The 24,972-nt window shown below is 41.4% G+C and overlaps 1 protein-coding gene across 3 annotated transcripts in view; it reads left to right on the top strand.

The window, feature by feature from the left end:
* Positions 1-24,972, top strand: part of TTLL5 (tubulin tyrosine ligase like 5) — a 137,410-nt gene that overhangs the window by 68,934 nt on the left and 43,504 nt on the right. For all 3 annotated transcript variants that reach the window (XM_065635545.1, XM_065635544.1, XM_065635546.1), the window contains one exon: positions 13,614-13,768. In XM_065635545.1, the coding sequence (XP_065491617.1) occupies positions 13,614-13,768 (155 nt within the window). The remainder of the gene's footprint in view (positions 1-13,613; positions 13,769-24,972) is intronic.

The raw sequence follows: 24,972 nt of genomic DNA, 5'->3' as shown, positions 1-24,972 counted from the left end.
GGAGAGAAGTGAGAAGTCAAAAACCATTGGTATGGGTTGAAAGCGGGAAAGACTTGAGATGGGAGTGTTTGGGGACTCTAGATTTTGAAACCCTGGTGGCTTTGGGAAGGAGAAGTGAGGAACTGGGAACTGAGAGAAGGTTGGAGATAGGGCTTGTATGAGTGCGATTTAGTTAAACAGGGCACTACTTTCCTATGCATTTCTAGACAGGAGACTGAACTGTTATTTTCCCCCTTTTCACTCCTCTGTTTAAGACACTTGAAACGTAAAAGTCCATTTAAAGTAAAAGCATTCTAAAATAAATTTGCATGAAAACAACCTTGGAAGAGAACATCACTTACCCAAGTAATACGAACAGTAAAGTTGTTTAAAGCTGCTCCAGAACCTCTGAGTTAGTCTATCTTGTTGGAAAGTACCTGAGTCTTATGAAAGAGACTTGATATTTGGATTTAATTATGTTTAATGGCAAGATTAGGACTACTGATTTGGAGAGGGTGTGTGAAAGAGAGACTTTAGAAAATACTGCTATTGCTGTGGGCTGTGTTTCTTTTCCAAGGGCAAAAACTTCTACATGAGGGTTGAATGTCTTTGTCTGTGCCTTGTTTCCTTGTGTTGTGCCCAGCTGTGTCTCGGGGGTGGGGGTACTCTGAATACGTTACCTCCTTCCAAGAGCAGCTGGGAAGCTTGTTTTCCATTCCCATTCTTGTGAGAACTGCTTCTGGTATCTGTGTACTAGTGTAGGTCTCCGGGGTTCCCAGGAATGCAGCCTCAACAGCTGTGCTTGGAATGATGTTGCCATTCTGGTTGAGAGTCCACCTCTGTCCCTCTCCAGTCCCTGCTGTTCTTCACTGTTTCCTACCCATGCTCAAAGCACCTGTTTCACATTTTCTCCCTTACACTCTTGTATTCTGCCCTCTGTATTAAATCAGTTTAATTTATCAAGCCTAACTTGCTGCTGAATGCCAATGTTGAAAGGGAAAATTTTAAGTGTAAGTATATGGTAAGCTTTGAACAAGATATTTAAAATCTGTCACCTTAAGAAAACAAGATTTTGGTGATTACGTCAGTTTTCTGCCTTGCTAGTCCTCTCCATTCGCTTCTGAAACACCAGATGGGAACTTCAGAGTGATACTCATAAAATGAGCAGTTCTTACAGTATGGGATGTGGAGATGGTAGCAATGTAAAGCCTTACTGATGTGTGGTTTCATTCCCTTGTACAGTTAGTTTTCAGTCCTTACAGACTGTCCCATGAAGTGTGTGAGAACATGTTGCCTTTTGTTAATTTGTATTTTTGAAAAATATTTTTTGTTATATCATATAAAATTTCATCAGTGCATCTTCATGCTTGCAAGATGGAGAAAACAAGGGTGCCTTCACAGGGGTATACAATAGAAATATTGATCTAGAACCCATAAGAATCATTACGTAATCCCCTGCATCACTCTATGATGCCTTACTGCCCAGTTGCAGCATGAGAGAGAGAGATTAATGGAGAGAAAAGAGGGGCAGTGTTGTTCTATCTTAGACTAGAAAAGGAGCAGCTGTTTGGGTAACTTCTGTAACTGTCTTTAATGGTAAGTACAGGACAGATGTTGCCTTAAGGGCACACTGGAGTATGACAGTCTCAGGTTATGAAAGATAAATATTCAGCATTACGCATCAATGAATACAGTGAAGCTGCTGGGTAGAATCTTTATTGTTTAATCCACCTGTTAACAATGAATGTTAGTTTTTACTTCTAAGGAATTCTAGTCCATTTTATTTACTTAAAAACACAGATTTACAATATTTTGTGATTACATAAAATCTAATAATAAAGCTGATTTTGAGGTTTTTGACAAACAGTGAGAGTTAAATACTTTTCTCCATAACAGTTCTCTTGAACGCTGCCTGATTTTTGCACCACTTACCATCTAACTAAAGTATTCCACAGTATCCAAAAATAACAAGGTGTTCCACTAGCTACCCAATACATTTGGGAGCAAGCAACACGGAGATCTCTATAGAAAATGTGTGCCTTTGAGGATCCAGCTTTAGCCTGATAAGTTCATCGCCGAGTAGGATAATATGGATGTATCTGAGCTCAGAAAGTCATAAGAAAACAGGTAAAAAGAGTAAGCCCCTGTCCAAATTCCTCAAGTTTCAACTAAATTAGTCTTGAAGATAGTACCTTCTTATCTCTTTCTTGAAAAATGTTAAGTGCATAGAAGTGCAAGGCCCATGAGAGTGTTTCAGTTGAGGGCGAAAGTGGAGTTCAATGTATCTGTTCTGTTTGGACTGCTGCCTAGCTGGTCAGCATGCATATAGTAAATAGCAGTGAACAGGGTTCTAATCTGGAATGAGCTGCAACATGTGCTGCTTCTTGCATGTAAGTTGGGGGGACATAGGGAGGAGAGATCTTGACAATATCATAGGGAGCAGACTTGTGAATGATGTGTATTGGCCAGAGGGACATGCAGTGATGCCACAGGAAATCAGATTTCCTTAAATATGTTATTGATAGATTAATTTATTAATTAATTGGGGATAAAGTCTTTCCTTTGCATTATTTTCCACTACAGTAGATACAGAGGAGATACATTTTCTTTCCAGGTAATGAAGTTAAGCTCCTAGGAGAAAAGATAGGCAAAAAATGTTTTGTGAGACTTCTATGGCTGGGTGGTATACATTTAGGAGTTCAGAAATGCAACAGTGAAGTGACAAAGTTCCTACTGAAAGGTGTGGTCAGCGGTAAAGCTGGTATAGAGGACAGAAAAGCAACAAATGTGCTTATCTGTAATAAGGGCCCTAAAATTCCCTGTTCCTACATTTACACAGTCCTAAAATTACATTCAGCCCTTTGAGGGCAACTGCAAGGCTGATGCGGCCCCCTGGTGAAAATGAGTTTGACACCCCTGCTGTAGGTTAAAGCAGTGAGTCTTGATCCACTGGCAGATATATATTAAATTGAAATCAAAATGGAATTTTGATTCACCCAGATAAATATAATTCAGACAAAAAACCAAACCAAGCCAGCCAATCCATGTCTTGATCTATTAGAATTCTTTGAACTGAGAAAAATAGCATCTAGTGGAACTAGTTCTTGTTGTTCAAACTTCCAAAAAAGTTTTCGACAAGCTTTCAGCAAGGACTGTTAAGCAAGCCAGATATCTGCTGGGTGAGAGGTAAAAAAGAATAACTAGCCAGGTTGCTGTACAGCAAGTGGGTAACTGAAGATGTAGAATACAGAATACACATGATGGAGTGTAAAGTTAAAGATTCGAGAGGAGGAGGTTCATAACGACTGCATATTATTACTTAAAGAATGAATATAAAAGCAGGTTATTGCAAGGTAATATGGGGTGTGAATTTACAGTAGATTAACTGCTCTGTAGTGTTCATCCATGTGAACACGTGCTTGTGCAGCTCATGTTTACCACATGAGGTAACTTCTTGTTACCTTCAGTGTAATGTGGGCTACAAGTGTCCAGATGTTCAATTGCTGTGAAGCTACGTGTGTGCTGTAAACTTAAACTTCAGCCTGTCTCCTGGTAATTTGTCAGTACATCTGTATTCTCTGTTGATTATTATGAGAAAAGCTAAGAGAAATTTAACAACTGCATTAACTGGGCAAGACACTGGCAGATGAAGTTGAGTGTTTACAAATAATTGGTTACATGACAAGCAGTAATTTTAACCACTCAAAGTAAGAAGCTTTGAATTAATCAGAAAATGAGTGTTTTCTGGAAAGCCTAGTGGAGATACCTGTTCTAAGTCAAGCAGTAAAGGCAAAACCAAAAATTATTAGCATGTTTAAGGAACACGATAGGAAGTAGTATGTAATTGTGTAAGCATTGATTACATGCCATCCCTTGAAAAACTGCTTTCAGTTCTAGTTGCCATTCCTAAAGTGAATTCAGGAAAAATAACTGGGATTTGCAGAAGACTGACTACAACAATTATTTGCAAAATGCATTTTTAATAAGAAAGTGGAAATATTAAGCTTATTTGTTTAGGGAGGAGGTACATATGGAGGAATTACACAGACCAGTGAATGACAAGTTAAATAAAGTTGATTTTATTCATGTTTCTCATAATAAGAAGGGGATATTCAGTTTAGTAGGAAGACATCAGAGTAAAAACCGATAATATAAGTGAATAGTTATTGTCACAGAATATACTTACCTTCTGAAACTTCCTGCAACAAGATACCATTAAGGCAGAAATCTTAACAGGCCATAGTTACCTGAGACAGAATAACGGGCATTTTGCAAATGATAGATCCCTAGATTTTAACATATAGAAATAACAAATTAATTTTCCTTATCAATAAGATGTTTCAGTTAAATGCATGGAAATTTTTTCTATCTTCTGCAATATGTCAGGCAGCATAGGGAGTTTGCTGGGCTATTGCTCTGAATTGACCATTTGTCTTTAATACTGAGGAACAATTCTATGCTGCTGCTGCTGCTTCCATATTTATGACTTTTTATTTGCTAGATTGCTTTACTGTAATCAAACTAAATATTTCCTTTATGATAAGTGGGTTACTGAGACACTCATGAGGAAATCGGTATCTGAAATTAGTGATTTCCCTAGTTAAGGCATGCAGATGAGTGCTAATTGTTTTTACAGAGTTACGATGTCTTTGTTAGTATGTGTAGTGTGGTTCACCTGCCGTGTTGTCAGTGTGTTAACAATACTCAACTCAATTTTTTCATTTGTCCTGAGATTTTCTTGTTCAGTTTCCCCATTGCCTAACATGATCCCAGGATAGTAACAGTACTGCTGGAGAATCAAGGAAGATACATTGGTGGTGAGCTGGGGAATGAAGCCTGGAGATACAGTTCAGTAAGCCTCTCTCATTGTATAGGGACTTAATTGCCTTGCTTGTCTTGATTTGTGATAGAGGAACCCCATTGGCTACTGTGTTGCTTCTGTCCCACTGAACTAAGAGGCTTTTTGCAACTGTAGCTACTGTTAGCCATTGGCCTTTCTTGGTGGATGAAAGTGGTGACCAAAATAATCCAGACTTCTTTTCCCTCTGCTGTGTTCCTTACAGGGCATTAATCCTAAGGTCTTTATTTCACGTGTGTTTAGCATAAAATATTTCCATGTGCTTGTATTTTGGGACTTTCTATGGAGAGGACATTAAAATGCACAGCATGTGTGTAGATCCAGAGCCAGATGGCTGGATCCTGGATATATATGTGGTTTTTCTTTGTGAATAGCGTGCTACTTCTCTCTGAAATATGCTGTAAGGTGAAAAGAAGGTTTTCTTCTGCAATGCTGGATCTGTGTGAGGTCCCTATCACTGACTGGTGTGGGGGGCTGCAGTTGATATCTACCAGGCTGTAGTACTTTGTAGTTATTAATGCTAGGGAACTGAAGAATGTGTTGAATTGGCCAGCTTCACCAGGAGGAGGAAGAGAAGGAGGAGGGGAAGCCTGGTGGGAGCTCTGCCCCTCTCTGTGAGGGAGAGTGTGAGATTTCAGGACCCAGCTATCATTAGGAATTGCTCCAGTTCTTCTAGCCAGGGTATTTAATCACAGGGATAACATCAGACCACCCAGGCAAGGACTATAATGAGCTGCCTCCCTCTGTCTTGTGCAGCCAGTCAGTGCCCAAGATCCAGAAGCCAGGATTCCTGCAAACATGCTGACAGATCCACAGGAGTATGGGGCACTTTTCTCATTCTACATTTTTCATTTGGACAGAAGGTGGAAATTATCAAGAAACAGATGAGTTTACTAAACCCTAGGACAGGGGAGAGGGAGTGAGGAAGAATTGAAATGGGCACTTTACAGTGCCCTAGAGTGACCTTGTGGGGCTAATATGTCACAGGAATCCCAAAATGGCAAGCTTCAGCTTAACATCAGCTACAACAGTATTTGAATCTACACCATTCCTCAGTTGCCTGTCTCAATTACATAGTGTGGTACCCTAGCATGCCTTATCCTCAGCAGAGGAAAAGCACCACAAAGCAAACTACCAGGGTGCCAAAGCACACTGTACAGGTCCCAGTGAGCATCAGCTCTTTCAGTTCTAGACCTGAGCACTGCTACATGGTGACTACAAAAAGACCATGAAACTGGGGATGCAGCAGATTTCTGCAGCGATTTGGTGGGCATATTTTTCCCCACCAAATGTTTTTCTTCAGTGTTTGTCCCTTGCTTTGACTCAACCCACTTTATCTGAGCCTTTTCAGATTTGTTTTCCTGATGTAACCATTTGGTTGGCTTTTACCCTTCCATGGGTGGAAAAGAAGGGAAGTGCAAAGGAAAAAGGGATCTCACTGTTACTAGGAAGAGGAGCAAGAAGCCAGGAGATGAAGTCTGAGGGCTATTTTTCTTTCCTCTTTCACGCAGCTCCGCGCTGCTACAGGGTGCCATCTACTCCTCATCCGTAGGCTGTTCACATGGGAGCTGGAATTGCTTTTGATGCTACTGATTTGTAGCATCAGCACTTAAATAGCTGATCTCAGCAGAGGTTGCAGGAAGCAAAAATGTCAATGTAGTTTCTGCAGTGCTCAAACTGAACCACTTTTGCTCTGAGGCTCCACAGGGAATCAGGAGCAGAGGCTTTTGTTATGATGCAGCAACATCTGCAGAGAGTCACCACATGGGCCAGGCTGAGCAGCTAGAACTCATGTTATGGGACAGATTACACCCTGATCATCAAATGCTTGGCAGGACCGTGCCTTCTCAAAATCACTCTCACTGGGAAGTTTTGAGGCAAAGAAGTGTCTAAATGAAAGCCTGACTTTTTCAGGAGAAGGAAGAGAGGCGTTCAGCCATCCACAGCAGAAGCAGTAACTTGGGGTTTTTTTCCTTGTTAAATGGATGCATACGCTGGAGACACTACAAAGGAATTTGCAATTTTGTCAGGTTTCCCAGGAATGTCTCTGGCAGGTCTTTGTCTGGAACATTTTCTGGAGACTGGAACACTTGTGCTCTGTATGCATATGTATATCCTGTAAGCTGGTAAGCTCCACAAGTACAGAAGGAATGTCACGGGCCCTTGGCCAGATCAGCCGTGGTACACATACAGATTTCACACTTTCCAGCCCGTTAGCCTCGGTTCTTCCCTTCTTCTGGCTGGTTGCTCCTGCAAATTCAAATCTGTACATAAAATTAAGGTTTTTTGGTATGGGGTGCGGTCAGCAAGCTGGCCTGGATAACAAAGAGGTGGCCCTAGAAAAATCTGTCTATATTACAGAGTTTCTTGAAGGAATCTGTAGTAGGTATATTTTGTGCCACTATTCAGATAGTGAAAGTGTGTATGTTAGAGATTTGTGGTTTGGAGTATCCTTTGCCTCTTAAGAAAAGAGGCAGGTTAGGATCCCGTGGTGTTTCCCATCCTGAGATGACCTGTTGGATTGCGGTACCTCAATGCATTAGGCAGGCGGACTGCTTCCAACAGTACTGGAAGACCTGGGTGCTCTGTTAGACCGAGTCACGCCAGCCTGTGCTAGATCACACATTTACACGGGAGCTCTGTGATGAAGCCAGGAAGTTGTAACACACTGGCTGGGGAGAGGACAGATTAACAGTGAATATTTATATTGTTGTAGCATCTATTCATATTTATCTCTGAAGGCTGAAAGAATAAAAATAACTGAAAGAATGCAGCAAGATTTTTTTTTTTTTTTAATGGCAAGTTTTTAGCTCTTCCCCTCTGTTCCTGGGAATATAAATATTTCAGTGATCTTGAAAGCCTCGGGGGTATGTGTATCTGAGGAAGGCTTGGCAGGTGAAAATACACTGACTATAGAAGCCAGGTAACAGAAGAAAGGAAAGATTTCTTTTACAAGCTATTGGATAAAGATTGCATTGCTGGATGAATGGTAAGTAATAAAATGGAAAATTAGGGATTGACTGAGTGTTCTTGAAGGAGTCAAGCTGAGCACACAGCAAAAAATAGATCAAATGGCAAAGGAGAAGATATTGCAAATGATGAGACATCTTGCACATTTTCAGTTTTCTAGTGGAATGCTTCTTTCTTTGAGCTTATGATACTGTGTCATCTTGTCCTGTCTGAGGCACCAAAACCTAAAGCTACTGGTCTCGTCATGAAGTAGAGGAGCAGTGATCTTGTCTATGTCTTACCATGATCCCTGTCCCATCTTTCTTTAAGGGAAGAGTTGCGCAGTGAAGCGTTGATGTTCATATATACAGCTTTGAAACTTGTTGATAGGGTACATTGTGCCGAAAACTTTGTGGCATTAGGTCTCCTCCTGTTTCAGACCGTGAACTTTTTAATCATATTGAAGGGGTTTTTTTGAAGAGCAAATGAAGTAGACCTATAATGACTGGTTTTTTTGGCATATCTCTTAGTCTTGATCTTTGAAATATGGCTTGAATGGTGAATCCCTTTTCCTCTTTACCAATCTCAAAAAAGCCAAATGGAAAAGTGAGATGTGTGAACTGGAGAGGAAGCAAGTGTGGCTCCAAGTAAGAGAAATGAACCATAGACTCTCTAGTCTCCATTCCCCAGCACTTCATAGGCAACAGGACATGACTGGCCTCTGGCAGAAAAATACTAGAACTGCTGGCTGGGGAGTGTGAAGTAGCCCTTCTTTGTAGCGTATTGCTTTCTCAGTGTTGTAACACATTGACCAGTGAAACTCAGGATGTTGGTAATGAAAATATAAGTCACTTTTCCACTCTCTGCCAAGAGGGGCAGGGTAACCACTTCTAGCGATGATGTGTCCCTGTTCACCCTGGTTGACTCCTGCAAACTAGCAAGGGAAACACTCAGGCTTTTAGGAGGCTTTTTGTGAATCTCTGGAGGCTGATCTGCAGCACTGTTTGGTTGGGTTTTTGTTTGCGGGTTGGTTTTTTTTAATTTTATTTTTCTTTTGCCACTGTTAACATTTGCTGCTTTAGCTTATTTGAAACATTAGTCAAGATCAAAATGAAAATAATTCATTATAGAAAAAATGGTTCTTATTGAATATGATAATGGGAAACTATTGAAAGAATAGTATAATGTAGATCAGAGATGTGAAAGATATTATGCTCCTCTTCTGACTCTTGCTTGTGATTTCTTAAAGCTACTATACAATGGGTCTTTGTCTGTGGGATGCTACTCATTAGAAACAAATTCTGTCCTGGAATTTTCTTTTTTTCTATCTGTATTTGGAGATTTTGTATTTCCTATTTAAATTATGAAGCAGATTAACACAAGACTCTCAGCTCTTATATCCAGCACTTTAGGGTATCATTCTGTGTTGTGAACTTGCTTTCAATCTTAAATTTATTCAGAAATAAATTTCTCTGAATAGAGCAAGACCATGGAGACTGGTTCTTTTAAGTTTCTGTCTCTGCTGCCAAGAAAGCAAGTGTATTGCAGTCATAGTTACTTTGTAACACTTAAATTTTTTTTACAAAAAGAAGTATTTTGGCATTATGCAATAATTTGTCTTTTGACTTATTAGCACTGTATTGATATAATAGTACATATATGCGCTGTTAGGTTTTCTAACACAATGCTCTATTTATTGACATGACTGTGACAACTGACATGTTCTTCCCTCCTGTTTCTTGATATTAGATAATAAGCAAAAGTACATTGAGTGGGCTCTCCCCCTTTCATGAGAGCTTTTTGGGATTTACTACCCTGTTGCATTCTTCACTCAGCATGTTCCTTTCAGCTTGTGACCTTTTTGCTGTCCGGAACAGTTCAAAAATGGTGGCAAAACTTTGACTCATTCTATCCTGAGAGATATTAGCTGTGTATTATCTCACCCTTTACAAACTCCACAGATAATATATTGATGTGAGGAGAAATGTTTGAAATGAGGGATGCTTGAAGCGTGCAGTGTGGCACACACAGGTCTCCTGCATGTTGTCAGTATCAGAAAAAATATTCTGAAGTCCCTCACTGCTAGTAAAAAACAGGAATCTTAATTAGCAAGAGAGTTTTAACCTATCTTGGTCCAACTCAGTGTGAAAACTAACTTTATTCTTGTAGATCCACACCAATAATAACCTTGCCTCTTGAGCCCCACTAGCCTACCTTTCTTGTGGTTTGTTTGTGGTACGTATTGGGGTTTCGTTTGTTTGTTTAGGGTTTGTGTGTGTGTGTGTTTTGTTTTGTTTTTTCCACTACCCACAATTGCTGAAACTGCAAGCTATTCTTTGTGGAGATTTTGGGATCTGCTTTGGTTCAGGTGCTGTACGTTATCTTCTTTTAAGCCAAAGGAGCAACTGATTTGCTGCTAAGTATTTGCCTCTGTAAAGGGAAGAATACGGTTTCATCAGGTGCCCAGGAGGACTAGTGACTGGAAAAGGAAGCTGCTCTGCTGAGCACAGATGTGTTGGGGGTGCCTCAGCAGGCCAGCACAGCAACATCCTGGGAAGCAGCTGAAAGGTCTTGGTGCACGGTGCAGGAACAAGCAGGAGCACCCAGCTGGGTGGGCTGGCTGCAGCCTGACCTTACGCTTTTGCTGGTGTTCTCTTCCTCATTCTGAATCCCTTGCCTGCATTTAATTAATCCTGCTGTAGTTTAAACACCTGTCTCTCTGGAATGTGTGAAATGTCCCTGCTACCCATGCTAAGCTATTCACTTACCTGCTTTGCTTAGAAAGATAGCTTTCAAATAAACAATGGTACAGTATTGGAGAGGAAAGCATATCACTTTAATAGAGCAGGGGTGAGGTGGTAATTCATCAGACTAAATGGTTCTTGGTATCAAGATGATGAGGAGGGAAAATTGGATAAAGTAATCTTCATTTCACACATTGGATGTGTTAGCAGAGCTGACAAGCTAAGAATTGTATATATCCTACTTCATTTACTGTGTTGGCATCTGTGTTTGCCTCATTTACCATTCTTGCTTCTTTTCAGACAATAAGCTCTTTGTGGCCAGAAACTGTCATTGTTAGGTATTTGTACAGTGCCTGGCACAATCAGAACTAAACCTAATTTGAAGCTTTCTGTTACTGCAATGAAAATGCTTTACATTTTAATTAAATCCTACAGAAGACAACAACATTTAAGGGTGAGGTAAAGGCACCAATATTACACCTAATGCTGTTTTCCATATCAGATGGGTAGCACTGCCCATTACCAAGCTCGCCCAATATGTCCCACTGTAAAATCTTGGTTTAAATTGCTTGTAATATTCTGAAACTTTATGTAGTGGGACTCATGTTTTCTGTGCTTAATGTCCAGTTTTCAGAACACTTCAGGCAAGGTGAAGTGTTCCAGCCAAAACCAAGGCTGGATTTAAAAAAAAAAAAAAAAAAAGTGCATGTTAAGATCTACAGAATACTTGTTTTAAATCTCTGGATCTCCCATGCTTTGGAATAGCATTTTGGAATTTAAAATTTTCCCCAAGCTTGATCACACAGTGCAAAGCTTTAGGTGAAATATACTCAGCAGCACCTCCCAGAACTTCTCGGCTTCCTGGAGGTTCCCTCCACACTGAGGATGCTAAGCTGAATTTCTCCACATTTGTGCCTCTAGAATACTGAGGCTTGAGACCCCAGTCTCTTGTGTTCTCAGTGACCTTGTCCATGATGGGTTGGTAGCCTGTCTGACTTGAATGCAGAATGAGTGGGAATTCTGCCAAGGTGTGGACAACAGCTAGGACAAGGAGGCTGTGAAATTTAGACTGGGATGTAATCTGGGAGAGGACACTAAGAACCATTCGGGTGAAAGGACAGAAATGGAAGGAATGGCAGTGTGGAAAATGTGGTCCAGTGAGGAGCCCACACTCTGGGGCTGGGTGAACAAAGAGGCTGGCAAAAAGAGTGGGCTGGGCAGGGGAATAAAATAAGAGTCACCTGGATATAGGGCACGTAAGCACATGGAAGAGGAACTGAGAATAAAAGTGCTGGAGGACAGATCAAATAATGACTCTCATGGAAAGTTCCAGACCTGAAATGGTGTAGCTCATGGGCCAGAGGTAGTGGGGACACCAGGGCTTGAAGTCTGTAAGAATGAGACTGGACTGAGCAGAACAGGGAGAATGACTCCCTGAAATACGGAAGCTGGGACTGGCTAGGTGAGAATAATGACAACACACAGACAAGGAGCAAGAACGGGAAGGGATAGAGCTGAGAAGGGATGAGACAAAAGCCGTTGCTTTTGGAGAAGCCTAGTGCATAACCACTATAACTTAATCCTGTATGGAACTTGAAGTAGGAGTTAAGATTTCTGAATGTACAAAAAGCTTAGATGCCCTGTACTACTGAGCCACAGAACGAGGGGTAACCCACTGTGTTGCCAGCTGTAACGTAAGTTCATGTTCCAGAGTTCAGTCAGAGGATGTGAAGTCTGCAGTCCTGCACAAGTCTATTGTAGGTATGAGGGTAGTGTGTTGCAGTGAAGCTGGTATGTACTTGTTTGAGAAATTGCACACAAATTCTGGTAAAAGAGCATTAAGATCTCAAAGATGGGAATTCACAAGCTATGCTTAAGTCACACTTAAGTGAGTTAATAGGCATTACCTTTGAGATCTGGAGCAGATGCAGGGCTAGTTATTAGGCTCTTCTTTCTGTCTGTGTCCTATGTCTCACTGGTTATGTGTCTTCCAGTTGTCACAGAAGTGAACGGGGGCAACACAGATGAGTCTTTCTTGCCATATGACCTTAATCTTGATGCAGAACCCGGTCTGCTCTGTGCTCCTAAAAAGTAGCATGTGACCATGTAATTAAAAGCAGTCATAAACTTAATTCTGGTAATATCTGACTGGGAATCATAGCTTTGCAACCTTTGTAGTAATTTGTAACTGTCATACAACGTTGTGGGGGTTGTTTAGTTTGTTTTCGTTTTGTTTGGGGTGGGGTTTTTTTTTAATGTAAACTAATACTTACACTACTCTAGTAGATGCTATTACACTACCTATTTAGGCTCTCCTCAATAAACAAACAGATAGTGTCTGCTTGCAGAGTTTGGTCTTTCAAGAAGATAAGCAATGCAAGAAGAATGGTCAGAGAAAGAAACAATGGTACACATTTTATATGCTTAAAAACATATGGATAATTTCTTTAGAGCTTTATGTAACAAACATAGCCTGAAATCATGTTAGGTATATCATTAACTAGTGTATTTACTTGCGTGAATGGCTTGGAAGTGGCTGGGTGAGAAGTTTCTGTCATGTGTGGCAGAATTTGCTTTCGAATTTTATATCAAAGGTACCTAGACTGTTACGTTGTGCCTGTACGTATGCATGAAGAGGGGACAGATATATATGGATGGCTTAGTGACACAGCGCATGATGACTGGGCAGGCACTCTGGTCTCCGCTCAGTGTAATATGAGCTAGCATTTGATTAGTGCATGTAGAGTTAATTTTTCACATGGCAGGAATGTGATGTTGCTTTCTGACTTTGGGATTTATGCTCCATCTTTGTCCTTTTCCTCCTTTGTTCATCTGTGAATGGAAGGGTTGTAGTTTTAATGCTGGTACTTGAATTCATTTCGAGCATGGTGGCTGTTGGTGTCATCTCTCCCACTGCTTTATGCAACTGGCACAGTTTTTCTGTATCTGAAGACTTCCCTTCTCTAGCACTCTTACTTCTCTCAGTACATACTCTGTGCAGTTTACTTAGTGACACCTTTTGTGTTTTTTCTTGGCTTGTAATTGTTTCTGATGTCTTTTTTTTTTTTTCTTCCCCTCTTTAGTTAACAAACCTGAACTTGGCAAGTGGCGCTATAAGCAAGGGCAGTGCAGCTGCCCCACAGAGCTACCAGTCACTGCTCAACAAAAGAGGGTCATTGTGGACTGTTCAGTCAGACACTCATATAGCTGACAAAAGATCTGTCTCTTCAGCAGTCAGGTAAGTTAAAATTGCTGCTCCAGCTTTTTGAAGAATGCAATGCACTTAGGAGCTCATTCATAATTTGTGTCTGGCTTCTTGCTCAGACAATAACATCTAAGGACCTAGTACTGGTTCTTCTCAGGACTATTGTAGAAACTATGCCTATGGAAAAAGAGCCATGTTGCCAGAGCTGGCAGGTTCATGGTGAAATAAGGGCATGGATGAACATGTAGAATGAAAGGGAAATGTCTGTTTCTCTTTGATCATTTCTCATCCTTGCATCTGTAAGTGTAGGTTTGCTGGTGTTGAGACATACGCAGAATGCAAACTTATACCTGATTCTGCAGAAATCTCCAGTAAGACCTTGTGCTCATTCTTTTTCCTTAAATATCAAGTTTAGATTGTTCAAAGGTAGAGCAGCATTTTGCAGTGTTTATAAAACTTTCTTTCTCAGATGGTTTCTTTATGCTTTTTATTAATTTTGGACATTGGAGTTTATATTTATGGCTGATATACTCATGGGACTCAGGGCAGAGGACTGTGATTTTTGCAGTAAAACCATTCTTCCTGGAATTGAAAGTGCACCAAGATTTACCGTGAGGATTCTGAATCTTGGAAGGTAGGAGCAAGTTGGGCTTGCTGCAGTATAGTGGACTGAATACAGGCCCAGAACTGCTGGAGACTTGAGTTCTTCCTTTTCCATTTCAAGAAATATTACTTATTCCTTTGCCTAAGCATTCATTTTTGTCTTTTAAAATATAATAATGAGGCAGAGCTTCTCCAACACATGAGTTTAGGACTGGAAAGCACTATATACATGAAAAGAGTGATTCTTGTCATTGGTGCCTGAATGCTACTGGAAAATGGAGGTGAGAGAAGCAGACACACAGTGCAGAAGGCATCCTTTCCCAAATGAGTCCATCAAAAGAAGATTGGAATGAGATTTGGAAAGCTGAAGTATGTAAAATTGTTCTTATTTCATCAGTCACTCCTTTTCATCCTGCCTAAAGAGGAATGTGAGAAATGAATTCCTGGCCTGTTTCTGTTCCAGCACAATGTTTGCCTCTGGGGTTTAGAGTTATTGAGAGAGGTGGTGATCCTGCTCTTGGAGCCCAGCCAGGCAAGCTATTACCTAATCCAAATAAAGAACCTATCCGACAGGTGTAAAGTGCTTTCCACTCCTACATAGCTTGAGAGAGCAGCAGTGTGCCAGCTGTCCTAGAACTTCTGTTCCTTTCTCAACTCTGCTTGCACCTCTGCATGGACTCACAGACATAGCTGGAAAAGGGTTACTCATGGTCAGAATCTTCTGTTGCAGAGCTCTGCAGAAGTCACTGTAATTACATTGCTCTGAAACCATTTCAGTTATATGTTGCCTGTAGATCTGAGAACCCACCATTTAATGCCCAGAGCTTCACTCTGAATGATCTCCAGGGTTGTGCCTCATCTAGCATTTTATGCATAGTTTAATGCCTTTAGAAATTCTGTTTTGTTTTGTACAGCAATCCAAAAGTACTTCAGTATTGTCTGGCCATAGGTGGTCTAAGAGTCCATCTTCAAACCTTTTATAAACCATTTGGTCTTTCAGTACTTCAGTTGCCCTGTTTCTATCCTCAGAGCAAGAAACAGAAAGATGTCTTAAGTCTATTTATTGAATTACTTTATGTTCCTGGGTGCTTGTGTTGAATGGCCAGAATACCAGGAGTTAAAAGTTTTAGGTAAATCTGGAAGCGTAAAAAAGGGATTCTTGAGGCAGTGCTGCATTACTTGGGCTGTGAATTTTTATGTAGTGAGAGAATTCCAAAAGGAATATCAAAGTCATGATATATAGAGATGGTTATCTTGTATTATAAATGCCTTTTTTGCTACTTGATCTGTTACATTGGAGTAGGCAGTTCATACAAAGTCATCTGATGGGTGTCAGCCTGTGCTCAGTGCTGGATGACTGTTTGAAGAAAAGCTTCCTGTTTTGTTCCATTAAGGTTCTGGTCTATCAGTTGTAGAATTCAGCAAAGATGGAAATGTTTTGTAAATGGGTCTCTTATCGGGCTTGCACTTGGCTCCAGTTCAAACATCTGCTTCTGAAACTCAGTCCTTACAGTTTTCATATGATTCTGTGGTAAATCTAAGACATTTTAGTGCTGCTGAGGTTTGTTTGAAAATTTTGTTTTGTTGCTTGCAATCTATAGGATTCAGGCTATTCTTACTGACAGTTCTTCTTCCTCTTTAGTTCCTGCTCTCCCAGTACTGACTTAGCTAAATGTTTCTCAAAAGAAGTTCTCCCTTCTTTTCGTTGAATTCTTTTGGCTATGTAAGATGAGGTGTGAAATCAGTAGTCTGCTTGCCAAAAGGCAAAAGAGATCTTGAGTTTGTAATAAAGAGACAGAGAACAGCTCTGGGTATGTTATAATGTTATTTCCCAAGTCTGCACAGCTGTCCATTTTGAGACTTTTTTCCAGAGTTCAGTCAGAGGATGTGTAACCTCCTATGCTTCTGTCTGTGCCTGCTGCAGTGAAATGTTCGGTGTTTTCTCAGACCTCTGTTTCATTAGCTTCTTGTTCTTTCAACCTGAAGACAAGACCAACCTAGCCTCTTCTAAAGTACTCAGTATATTTTTTCCTTGGATCTCCTGACAGATTATCTAACTTGGTTAGGGGAGGCAGGCAAGCAAGCCTTGGGGTAGTATGGCAGTCCAAATTATACCAGACAGCCTGGGAGGGCCACTGCAGTCAGAAATGAGGGATTCTCCACTTCTCATCGCTTGACATACCTGAAATACTGCTTAACTCATTATTTCAGCCAAGGCGCTCAGATTCATCGAGAAATGATGTTTTGTTGGCAAGATGTCTAATCTGGGTCAAATTGTATAAAACCAGACTTTTTTTCAATTTTCTGATCTAAGGGTTTCTAAGGTTAATTTCCTCTGATGTCATTCTCAATGGTAGTAACAGCAGCAGTTGCTCAGGGCTTCATGGACTGTGTGCACATACCTGCCGTATGTCCAGGTTCCTGAACAGGCTCTGCTTTGTGTATTTTCATTTTTATTTTCATTTTTCTTGTCTGGAAGTATCAAATGAGATGGGAAACCAAAAGATGATACCCAGACACATTGCATCTCAGGCTTTCAGGAACCTCAAATGGTATGCCTCCTGTTTGGAAATTGTGGAAATATCTGATGTGCAGTAAACCTGCAGCTTTTTGAGAGAATCAGACTTCGTGCCCATTCACAGCCTAGTTAGAGCATTCACATAGTAGGTGCTTCTGGGTCACATTGCATATATTTACTGCTTGCATACAAATCAGCTGAACAGTATGCAGTAAATCCAGTACCACTTAAAACATTAGCTTCCTGTGCCTGTTCTAGTAGCAAATACGTGTTTTTATCCTAAAAATTCTACACAGAAAAATGATTGTACACTTCACTCTCTTGCACACCTCAGCTCACAAACTAAGACCCCTGTGCCATGTGTCCTGACAATCTTGTACTGCTTTTGCAGTCTCTCAAACCAGGACCTTCTTTTTAATCACTGGCCTTCCATAGCCTTGACTGGGTAGCGGGTACTTCATATCCTCCTTCCCTGCCTGGTGCCTGCTTTGTGCCAGTTTGATTTACTGCTGGGGGTACACGTACTGCACGTTCCAGGTTTCAGATGTTCTGCTCCGAACATACTAAATATATATCCTTTGGACTTGTGATGATGTGGAAGAGACCCTCATCTCTCTTCAGAGTTTGTTCTGTGCTGGTGTAAGTGGCTTCTCTATTTTCAGTGAAACTTTGAGTTTTGCTGGAAAGACCCCAGAGAGCTATCACAAGCTAATTGTGGTTCACTGGTCTTGGTCCTTTGTGTCAAAGGGACAGCTTGCTGCATTTGACATAAAGGTGAAAGTGGCTTCATTGATTCCTCAGTTTTTATTTTAAATTTTGGAGATGTGGAATGTAAAATAAGAAATCAGGCTTGGACCCTGACTAGACAGGCTCTGAAGAGCTATGAGAAGAGCAATACTAGAATGGCCAAGAGACGTGCTAATGTGCAAGGTGATTCTCTCTGTGACAGAAAGATGAGCAGTTGACAGGACAGTTTTGCTTTTCTGCAAGACTCATGAGCTAGGCCAGGGTGGGCTTAGCGTGGTAGAAGCAGCATGGATGTTGCAGTAGAGGCTGTGGGAAAGAGCTAACTACATATGGTCTTGCAGCTAGAAACACAGAGAATTCCCAGAGATCTTTGCAGCTAATGCCAAGTTTTTATAAGAATAAATCTGTTTTTCTGTTATGTATGTGTTGCCTTGTATTTCTGCATCTTAAGGGTTGATAGTGACTTTATTCTCTTCCAAATCTTCCCTGCAGCCTCTTGCAAGGTAGAAGCTGCCCAACTGCTGTCCTGTGCCGCACTTGCCAAGGGGTCAGAGCCTATTTATTTGCACAGCATCTAGGTGCAAGCTAACTTGGAGATGGTGCTTCCCTGATGCCTCTGGAGGAAATGAAGGCAGAAAGTAGCAGGCGCTGAGGGCTACACAATAGGCCTTCAGTTCAGTTTAAGCAAACTGCGTTGACCTTAACACCTCCCTAGCTAAGCAGCACAGAAGTGCCAGAGCAGCAGCAGACCAACAACACAGAGTCCAGCCTTGTGCTAGCATCCATGTTCCTTGCTCCTCATACTGCTTGTCCTCTTTGCCTTAATGCCTAAATTAATTCAATTTATTTCTTTGAGGTGGAGGAGTAATTGAGGGTGGGTACAGTGATTTTTTTTCCATGCATCTCCTTGGCAGCTCTGTCATGCTGCCTGCGGTCTTTCAGAAGCAGCATTTCTGAGAGCCCCAAATTTGGGGTTTGGTCTATTCTTACCTTCTGCTCAGAGGAGGTTTGAGAAGTGTGGGTGAAAAATTGAAGTACTGCCTGGGAAGCTGTACGTTCTTGCAACTCATCCTGTCTCTAGTTTGAGCACGTTCTTCCTCTATCCGTGCATATTTGTGCCTGTAACAAGCCTTCCCCTGCCCCGGCAACCTCTTACCTTTTTTTTTATTTATTTATTTTTAAAATTTATTTTATTTATTTTTTTTTACACATCTGCCAGGGTCACTGGTGACAACTTAACTGTCGAAGTGAATTGGCTGACTTAAACTTCACAAATACATGGCTTGCCTTGTATTTTTTTCTATATATATTTTTTGGTCACACTAGAGAAACTTGTGGTGGCAGGTCCAATTACTCTCCATCCTGCTCGGAAATCGCCCTGAGCCTGAGCACCACGGGTTGGCAGAGGCCTGAAGGATCCCTGCTTCCCACAGCTCGGCCTTGGCTCTGCCTGTCTGGAGCCTCCGGGAGAGGAAAGGCGGAAAGCTCGTGACTTGCCCAGACAGTCTGAGGCCTGGCCCCGCAGCCTCGGCTCCCCAGACGCTGTTGAGTCGGACTTGGCTGGCAGCCGCCGCGCTGTTACTTTTCCGAGGTAATAAGTGAGATTAATCGCAGGACCATTTCCAGAGGCGAAGAGGGTTTGGGCCGCATGCAGGGAGACCGTAGGAGCCAGTGCTGGGGCTGCAAGCTTGAGGCGAGAGCTGGGGCTCGCGGCAGGGCAGAGCGGGGCTCCGGCGGACTCTCCCCTCCGCTGCTGCTGGGAGGCTTAGCCGGAGCCTGGGCCTCCCTCGGCCTGGATCTAGCTGAGCACAGGGGGCACAACACCTGCATTCCCCGTGTCTGCTGGACTTGGGCAATTACGGGTTTTGTGAATAGCCCTCGAAATTTGAGGAGGACAGGTTTCTCTTCACTGCATGACTTCCTTTCAGAGAAGATATGAGACTCTTTCCTATTATTCCCAGGAAGCAGTCCATGCTGGTAGGTAGAGAGGAGTGACGAGGGTTTCATAGCCTCCTCTGTGCCAATACTGCATGGTTCTGGGTTTTCCCATTTCAGCTGCCTCCCCAAACTGGTCTTACCCTAATGTAAACATCGGATTTGCCATCTCGGACTGGGCTGCAAATCTGTCTAGATCTCCTGTCCTGTGCTTTGGAGCAACTACCACTACCATCTCCAGTAGAAGCACAGAGAACATTCTGATGGGCAGCAGCGAAATTCCCTGTCTGGGGGCAAGCCTTGCTTTTATCCTCTGGCTGTTAACAACTGGCTTGTAGTTTTCACAATACTTTCTGTTCTACAAAGTCTAGTGTGGATGTTGTTGTTAATCACATTTTTACTTTCTGGAAAAAGCATAGTCTCATTGAGCTGTAGCAGTGAGTTCCACAGGTGAATTTTGAAAGTTTCCTTTTTTATTTTTTTTTCCAAATTTGCCAAAAGTCTCTGCACCCTTGTTACGTGAAGGCAAACAGAAATGCTTGATTTATTTTATGCACTATTTATTCTCTGTGTTTCTTTCATCTCCTTTCTTATTTGTCTGTGCTAAACTAAACAGTCCCATTCTTTTCAAGTTCTAAATGGAAGTCTTCCCAGCTCTCTAATAATTGTCTGGCTGTCTTTATAGAGATGACAAGAAATGAAAATAGTACATCAAGTAGGAGTAAAACATTGGTTTCATGTAACTAACATTATTGTATCTTTATTTTCTAACTCATAACTTACATATACTAATATCTTGCTGGCTTCTGACCATACTGAACACTGGATTCTTTATTAATATGCAGTTGTTTTTCTTTGATTATTGCAGTAAATGTAAAACTGAGCAACAGGTATAGGCAGTTCATGCTGATGCAATTCTTATTTCCACCCCCCCTTCCCTCCCCTTCATCACCACTAAACTCTCCTCTTCCTGCTCTCAGCAGCCACCAGTGGGTTTTGTTGGCTGGTAGGGAAGTCACGTCCTGTTTTCTCTTCTAATAAGCATCTAATTTGATATAGAACAAATTGAACAAGCATCTGATTGAGTATCAAACAAGTTGAAAACTTTTAGTGTCTTGCACTACTTGACTCATAACGTCCCCCCAGCCACGGCTGATATTAGATCTCTTTGAAATATCCTGTGTAGATTCGAGATATTTCATCTTGCAAAGTGACCAGCAAATCTCCCTTTCCTCCGCAGTTATTTAAACCTTCCAGTCACCATTAAAGTTGCTTTCCAGAGTGGCATTCAGAGGGTTAATGTGGCCATAGCTCCCACTTCAGCAGCTCTCACGGGGCGATGGGCTCACAGCCTTCCGGGAGTGGGGGACCCCCATAGTCTGTGGGAGCAGCTCTGGCCACAGCAGCCGTTCTCTCATCGGGAGCTCCGAAAGGGTTACAAGGGAGCCTTGGCTGTTTCTTTGAGCTATTTGGAAAGGACGGGCCTCAGACAGCTTGGCAGGAACCTGAGGCCCTGTTTTTTCCAGCCCAGCCCTTCCTCCTGCACAGAGCTGTCAGGGAATCCCACGAATGTCTGGTTTCTCCCCTTTCCTATTTTTTTTAAGCAATATTTTTATCCATTCCTGGCTCTTCCCCACACAAGAACCTCAAGTTTTGTCCATTGATTGGTCTTGCAGGTAGTGAGGTAGAAATGAAAGTCGCGCTACCATGCCATAGCTGTTGGAATTAGTTCACAGTTGTGCAGCTGAGAAGGGCATTGGGAAGTTTCCCAGAAGAGCGTCCTTTCTGGCATTGATCTTAGGGCAGGTCCATCTGGCCTAAGAACAGAGGGATTGAGTGGGCCCATCTTTGAACTGTGCTATTCATCCGGGCCACAGTGAGGCACTTTGAAATCTCAGAGCTGCATGTTCTGTATCCTCCCTACCAGACACACCACAGAATGCTGCTTTGTAAAAATGGAAATCCCCTTTGTAAGCCAGCCTTATGAAGGACAGGACAGGTTAGCAACTTTTCCTTCATTTGCCTCGTGTTCTCCAGGGCTGTCCTGAAGTTGAACTCACTGTGAATATTTTGGAGATTTCCAGGTCTACTCTATACCTTTTCACTTCAAGAAAATGGATGTGTGTAGAGGGTAGTGTTAGAAAGGAAGTTTGGTTACTTGTGAGAGCAAAGCTCTTGAACAACTGTGTTGAAGACAGCAGTGTTGTACAGCTGAGAAAGAGAAATTGAATTAGGATTATCTCACTATCCCAGTAAGCCTGTCAGATGTTGGGAGCAGGTTGTGACCTGAGATCCATGTGGAAAGCCTTTCCAGAAGGCAGCCCTCATGTGGGGCAGTCTCTGGACAACTCTCTGAAGTCAGCAGCCAGAGAGCCTGGGGTCAAGCTCAGGTGAGTTAAGGCTTTCAGTGACCAAGTATAAATGCCAGAGCAGGAGGTAGCAAAATGAGCCAAAGGTTTTTCCTTCCTTCTGGGCTTTGATTCTATGATTGTTTTGGGGCTACCTTTCATTGTGCAGTGAAGTTTCCACCACCAATGCATTCACATTTTCCATCCAGCCTGAGGTCATGCTTTAGCTTGGCTTGCTCAGGATAAGCAGGGTGCTCTTTTTGGTGTTTTATCCTGTGATATAAGTGGGAATTCCCTGCCAAAAGCACAAAGAAAGCCCTTTCCTATCCCTGAAAGTGTTAGTCAGCCTTTCCTATGAAGATCCTGCTTTGTCAGCTAATTTTCCCCACCTTTCAGACTGGGGGAATTTTGTAGCTGACACAAGAGCTTATGAACTGTATGCTATTAATATATTGACTCCATGACAGCCTAGTATTCTCCAGGGCTTCTCTGGGCTGCAGGTATCAAGCAGCAGCTGTTTGTGAGCCATGTGGGGCTCTAGCATTTAACAAAAACCTCTTTTGAAGGAGGGGGAGGGGGGAAGAAAAGCATTAATAAGTCAGGAAGTATTTCAGCTTCCCTGTGCATGTGGTGACAGCTTTGCCTTGTGATCCTGTTTGCAAGCTCATAGATTTTTGAAGTGTACATATATTGTGTAATCTGAAGAAGACAGGGCAATCAGAATCCCTCTGTGGAACGCCAGCTTTTTGTTTAGGGAATAGTGTGAATTTAAAAGAGTAACATTCATGGTTAGTAGTACTTCCTTAGTCTTTACCCCACACTGTATACTATCAGCCAGTGAGTAGTTTGACCAAAATGTAGTAGCAATTACGAAGATTTTTAAGTGCACTGTTAAAGGTTGGCTCTGCAATGTCAGGATGCAAATACCGATGTATCCAGAGGCCTTTATCACAAGCAGTTATTTCTAGGGTTTCATTCTGTAACAATAGTTAAAAGATGCATATCCTCTTCTTAAAAAAAAAAAAGGGAGGTGGTGGGGAGGAAAAGTTGGGTAGTGCTGAAAGATACCACAGTTTCCAGACACTCTCCTGTTGCACTCACTGAACTTTTATTAACATTTCTCATCCAATTACTGTCCGCAGCAAACCAGGTGGGGAGAGGCCAAGGCAGCCTGGCTGATCCAAGTCTACTGAAAACTGGCTCTGAGACAACAACCTTTAGTAAAAGGAATTTCAAAGTGAGAGTGCCTTATCAAAGACATGGTTTATGTTCCAGCTGCTGGTATCCGTGATGTTGCATGACTTCTTTGCTTGAATTTCAGATTGCATCTGGCTCAGTAAATGTGTTCCACTGCCCTTTCTATCTTTCTGCTGTCTGGCACATGGGACTTGACTGAAAAGTTAGTCTAAGAAGATTGTTATCTGGCAGTGCTGCACGTGCTACTTGGCAGCTGTCTGTCAGGGATGCTTAGCTGGGGCAAGAGTCACCCTTTGGAGCAAAAAGGCTGTGGCTTATGTGGTCTTAACCTTTTGTATGCATAAAGAATTCTTTATTTGCTTGTTGCTGGGGAAAAAAAAATGTCTTCTCTGTGAAGAATGTAACCAAGTTAGGCTCTGAATATCTTCAGTGTTGAAAATAGAGTTTTCTTCAAAATTCAGCTCAGAAAACTTGGTTTGGTAGGCTATGTGAAGAGGAGGAGGAAACCTCAAGTCTGGACCATCTGTTTCTTTTTTGATACTGGGCTAAAAATGCTGATGAGTAAAGAGATGTCAGCTTCTCTTCACTTAGCATTTTGAAAAACTGCAGACATGAAATTGAGTAAGTTTAAGAATTTCTTTCTTGCTGCTGGTGACTGTGTAGATTTATAAGGGGGTAACAGTCATACCAGTGAGGCTTGGCATTCTTAGAAACTGTTTGAACTTTTGGATCCACATCTATTTTTACAACTAATACAGCACTTTCAGGTTTTTTCCTGAGATTTAAGCCACTGAAAAAGTAGAATAATACTCTTTATAGTAGTCAGAAGCTCAGGTTTGACACCTGTGTTGGTCTTTTATGGTACTGATGAACTGTACTCATTAAAGACAACATACTGCTTAGAGTGTAGTGACTTCTGCTTCTCATGACTGTTTCCTAAAAGATGTCAAATTGTGGTGTTAGAAAAAACTTGAAATAAGTTGTTAGAGTGTTGTGTTCAATATATTTCTGATCTCAGCTCTACTAGAAGACACTTGGGTGTAAGATTTGTTGTCAGTCTCATGATGCTAAAGATTTTGGCTTCTCTGTAAATATCTTGTGGTGGATGATGATTTGAACAGCAGTTAAAACTGGCTGCCAACTCAGGCAGTCAACACGGCAGAGAGAACACAATATCTTCTTTTGTGAAGAAGTCAGCAAGGAAAACAGTGTATGTGTAAGATCTATGCACAGGCTTTTGTAAGTCTCACAGAAAGCCCCAGAAGTGATTCTTCAGAGACTTTGCTGCTCTTAAGATGAGGTGCATTGATAAACACACCTCTTTGTAATAAAGAACTGCATATAATATCTCCAGAATATTCTCCAAAAGAGTGAGATTTTGATTCCTACTGACTGCAATCTCCTAGCCTTCTCTTTTCAAAATGTCTTACCAAAAAAAAAAAAAAAATCAAGGAAGTTTAGAGCTTATCCCTTATGAACAGTTCCAATAAAGGCTGCCTATTAAGATTTTTGGAATAGTTGCCTTTCATAGAGTTTGGGTTTGAATATTGAGAACTTGCTAATCTTTCTTCAAGTTTGAAAACCCTTGAAGCAGCTGTGTTTTAATGTCAAAGTAATTTCATTAAAAATCCGCAGGAGCAATAACTTTCTCTGTTACCTGTTAAAGTTCACAAATATTTTAAATATTTTAGTTCTATAAATAAATGCATAAAATACATTTAAATTCTTTATTAAATAAAATCACTTGATAGGTACTGGTAAAATAATTTTGAAAGCCCAGTTCTAATATTTGGTTTATTCTGCTATATTTCAAGAAACTTGGATCCAATCCTTTTTTAGTCATTTAAGTATTTTGTCCTGTTCAGGACATTGTTTGCATAATTGATTCT

The sequence above is a fragment of the Caloenas nicobarica genome, chromosome 5, assembly GCF_036013445.1.
Source record: "Caloenas nicobarica isolate bCalNic1 chromosome 5, bCalNic1.hap1, whole genome shotgun sequence".
Lineage (NCBI taxonomy): Eukaryota > Metazoa > Chordata > Aves > Columbiformes > Columbidae > Caloenas > Caloenas nicobarica.
The sequence above is the reverse complement of the archived record's forward strand: the minus strand, read 5'-3'. Positions and strand labels throughout refer to the sequence as shown.